The sequence below is a fragment of the Arachis ipaensis genome, chromosome B05, assembly GCF_000816755.2.
Source record: "Arachis ipaensis cultivar K30076 chromosome B05, Araip1.1, whole genome shotgun sequence".
In the NCBI taxonomy this organism is placed as follows: domain Eukaryota; kingdom Viridiplantae; phylum Streptophyta; class Magnoliopsida; order Fabales; family Fabaceae; genus Arachis; species Arachis ipaensis.
Window position 1 is genome coordinate 3,102,623 of NC_029789.2, and position 3,881 is coordinate 3,106,503.

At 42.4% G+C, this 3,881-nt stretch overlaps 1 protein-coding gene across 1 annotated transcript; it reads left to right on the top strand.

Moving 5' to 3' along the window:
• On the top strand, positions 1,644–3,881 carry LOC107642493 (probable carotenoid cleavage dioxygenase 4, chloroplastic; the record flags this gene model as incomplete). The annotated part of the gene is given in 2 exon segments (XM_016345870.1): positions 1,644–2,812; positions 3,280–3,881. Coding segments are annotated over 2 exon segments (1,771 nt in total), but the record flags the coding sequence as incomplete, so codon positions are not given.

Genomic DNA, 3,881 nt, shown 5'->3' on the forward strand with positions numbered 1-3,881 from the left:
GAAATAGGAAGGGGTATGAAAAAAAAATGATGATCAGAGCAACAAATTAAACGCCCATTTAGTTTCTAATAAGATATAAAAAAATTTAACAAGTGTATGTCAATTTTACAGAAATACGAGGATAATTAGACTTCTTAATTAGATTTCTATTCATTTCTATGGAATTAAAAGTAGTGATATATTTTAATATGATAATTTTTTATATTTTTTAAAGAGAAAATATCTACATACAAGTATTTTGAAAGAGAATGAAATTCACTAAACACGCTGCTTATGTTACGTGCTTCTTTAACCGACTTTTAAATCAATTCAAATCAATTAACGCGCAAATATATAACTTTCATTTTTTAAAAGATTTCGTTTTTTTTTTCGAATTTCTTGCCAAATTTGTTGGATCTCCTTCGTGCGTTCTCTCTTTGCTTCGTTTTTGTTTTCGATTTTCATGGTTACTGAAATCAATCTTTAAAATCGTTTTGAAGATAATGGAACTTTAGAAATACACCCAAACGATTACAAAAACACACCCAAACGGTTACAGAAAGAATTACAGAAAAATACACCCAAAGGATTACAGAAATACACCAAAGGATTTAAGAAATACATCCAAAACAGGGGGAGACAGTATATTTCTTCTTAAAAACTTTTAATGTTTTGCTGGTTAAGGATGAGGCATATGGCAGAGACAATCTAAAAGAAAAATCTAGAAGAACAGTAAAATAGTACCTTGAATAATGTTTTTTCGTTTTTTTAGAGATTTTTTATGGAGATTTGTATCTTTTCTTCTTGATTTCTTCTACTCTTTAATTTGCGAGGAGTTGGAAGGTTTCTGCAGAATCGTAGTTAGTTTTGAATGTTCCTTGAATCTTGACGGTTTGTGTTTTGGTTGAGGAAGAAGAGAAAGAGTGAACGTGTTGTGGAAGAATACACGGTTTGTGTGTTTTTTTCTTGGATTTAGAACAATTTTTATAACTTGTAAGCCAAAAAACTTATATATGTAGCAAACCTATTTTTTAAAATGGTGGAATGTACATAAATTGAAAAATTCGATTTCTATACCTTAAATTTTTTAATTTTTTTAACATAATTAGACAATTCTATTTATATACTTCTCATAAATCGAAGAATCTTTACTAGACAATCTAATTTTTATTTCTCTAATTAAATGGTTTCAAACGCCAATGAGTAATAGCTCAAATGGCACCATCACTAATAACACAAAATATTAATTGTGTATGATGACCGGGCCACCGGGCCGATTTCGGGTGACCCGAGCTATGGCCCGTACCCAACCCGAAATAATGACCGGGTCTACTTTTGAGACCCATACCCGACCCTAGACCCGATAAAATCACATCAAATTAGCCCCTAAAGTGTTCGGGACCGGGACGGGTCTTCGGGCCGGGCCGGGCCATGCACACCCCTACCTGGAGCGAATACTTAGACATATAACAATTTATTGTGGCCTTACTAATTTGAAATAGATGTCAGCATCAATTTCATTGAGAATGTATCTTGGGCTTCATAGTTGTTACTTGTTAGTCATTTCTCTTTCCATAAATAACAACACCATACCTTCTCCCTCCTCATTCTTTTCTTTTTCTTCACTCTTTTGGGACTATACAAACTAGCAAGGGGAAACAATCATGGTCCCAAAACCCATCATTGTAACTACACCACCCTCATCATCACCCTCAATAACCCCACCTCTCCCTCTCAGAAACATCTCCACCGTTCAAACCCAACAAAACCCCCCACAAACCCTTAACACCACCACCACTACCGCACCACCACCGCCACAACCAACAATAATAACTACCCCTCCCTCCAGAACAACCAAACCATCACCCTCAAAACTCCCCCCTAGAAGAAGAGCTTCCGAGTTGTCGCTGCCAGGGTTCATCTTCAACGCATTCGATGACGTCATCAACAACTTCATCGACCCTCCATTGAAGCCTTCAGTGGACCCAAAACACGTCCTCTCTCACAACTTCGCACCGGTAGACGAGCTTCCACCAACTCAATGCGACATAGTCGAGGGCTCTCTTCCGCCCTGCCTGGACGGCGCGTACATCAGAAACGGTCCCAACCCACAGTTTCTCCCGAAGGGACCGTACCACCTCTTCGACGGCGACGGCATGCTCCACGCCATTCGCATCAAAGAAGGCAAAGCCACACTCTGCAGCCGCTACGTCAAGACCTACAAGTACACCATAGAGAACGAAGCAGGTCAACCTCTCATCCCCAACGTGTTCTCCGGCTTCAACACACTAATGGGCTCGGCGGCGCGTGGCTCCCTCACGGCGGCGCGTGTGCTGAGTGGACAGTACAACCCTGTGAACGGCATTGGGCTGGCGAACACAAGCTTAGCTCTGTTCGGCAACCACCTCTTCGCTCTCGGAGAATCGGATCTTCCGTACAAGGTGAGAGTGACGGAGACTGGCGACATCGAAACGGTGGGTCGTTTTGACTTCGAGGGGAAGCTGGCGATGAGCATGACAGCGCACCCGAAGATTGACAGCGAGACCGGAGAGACGTTTGCGTTCCGTTACAGTCCGATTCCGCCGTTTCTGACGTACTTCTGGTTCGATAAGGAAGGGAGGAAGCAGGCGGACGTGCCGGTATTCTCAATGACGAGGCCGGCGTTCCTGCATGATTTTGCGGTGACGAAGAAGTATGCGTTGTTTGCGGACATACAGATTGGGATGAACCCGCTTGACATGATCTCCGGTGGGTCTCCGGTGGGGTCGGATCCGTCGAAGGTGTCGAGGGTGGGGATATTGCCTCGCTATGCGGTTGACGAGTCTCAGATCAGGTAATTAATTACATACTCTTCCATCTCATCAAGCGCTGAATTTTCGTCCGGACTCGATTTTTTTTTTTGGGAAAGGATGAGTAGCCATGAAATATTTATACAATATTGATTATGAAAATATTAAAGATATAATTATTAGTGTTTTTTTTTTTTTTATCAGTTGAAATTTTTAGGATGAATGGTATAAAGATTAAGAGTTCGAATTTTAAAAGTTTAAATATAGTTAAAAACAAATTTCTCTTATATTTATCTATATTTAAAAGTTTAAATCATATTTTTTAAAAAATGTCAAATAAAACTTGAGCGAGAATTCAAGTGTAGTTAATTGTAAAATTGCGGTTAGATTATAATTTAATTAAATTTATTACTTTATTTAACAACCTTTGTCAAATTAAATGTACCTAAAATTTGTCTATCAAAAAGAATATTTTTGATTGCATGTAAATATAATGAATTGAAACTTGCAGGTGGTTGGATGTGCCGGGATTCAACCTCATCCACGCCATCAACGCATGGGACGAACCTGACGGAGAAACCATCACCCTCGTGGCCCCCAACATTCTCTCCGTCGAGCACACCCTCGAGAGAATGGACCTCGTCCACGCCATGGTTGAAAAGCTCACCATCCATCTCCCCACCGGCATCGTCTCCCGCCAGCCCTTATCCTCTCGCAACCTCGACTTCGCCGTCATCAACCCTTCCTACGTCGGAAAAAAGAACAACTTCGTCTACGCCGCCGTCGGCGACCCCATGCCCAAGATCTCCGGTGTCGTCAAGCTCGACGTCTCCAGGAAGACCAACTGCACTGTCGCCTGCCGGATGTTTGGCGACGGATGCTACGCCGGCGAGCCCTTCTTTGTGGCCAGGGATCCGGAGAACCCTGAGGCGGAGGAGGACGACGGGTACGTGGTGACCTACGTGCACGATGAAAGGAAGGGAGAGTCGAGGTTCTTGGTGATGGATGCAAAGTCACCGGAGCTGGAGGTGGTGGCGGCGGTGAGGCTTCCTCGTCGGGTGCCTTACGGGTTTCACGGGCTGTTCGTGAGGGACACTGACATAAGGAAAGCGT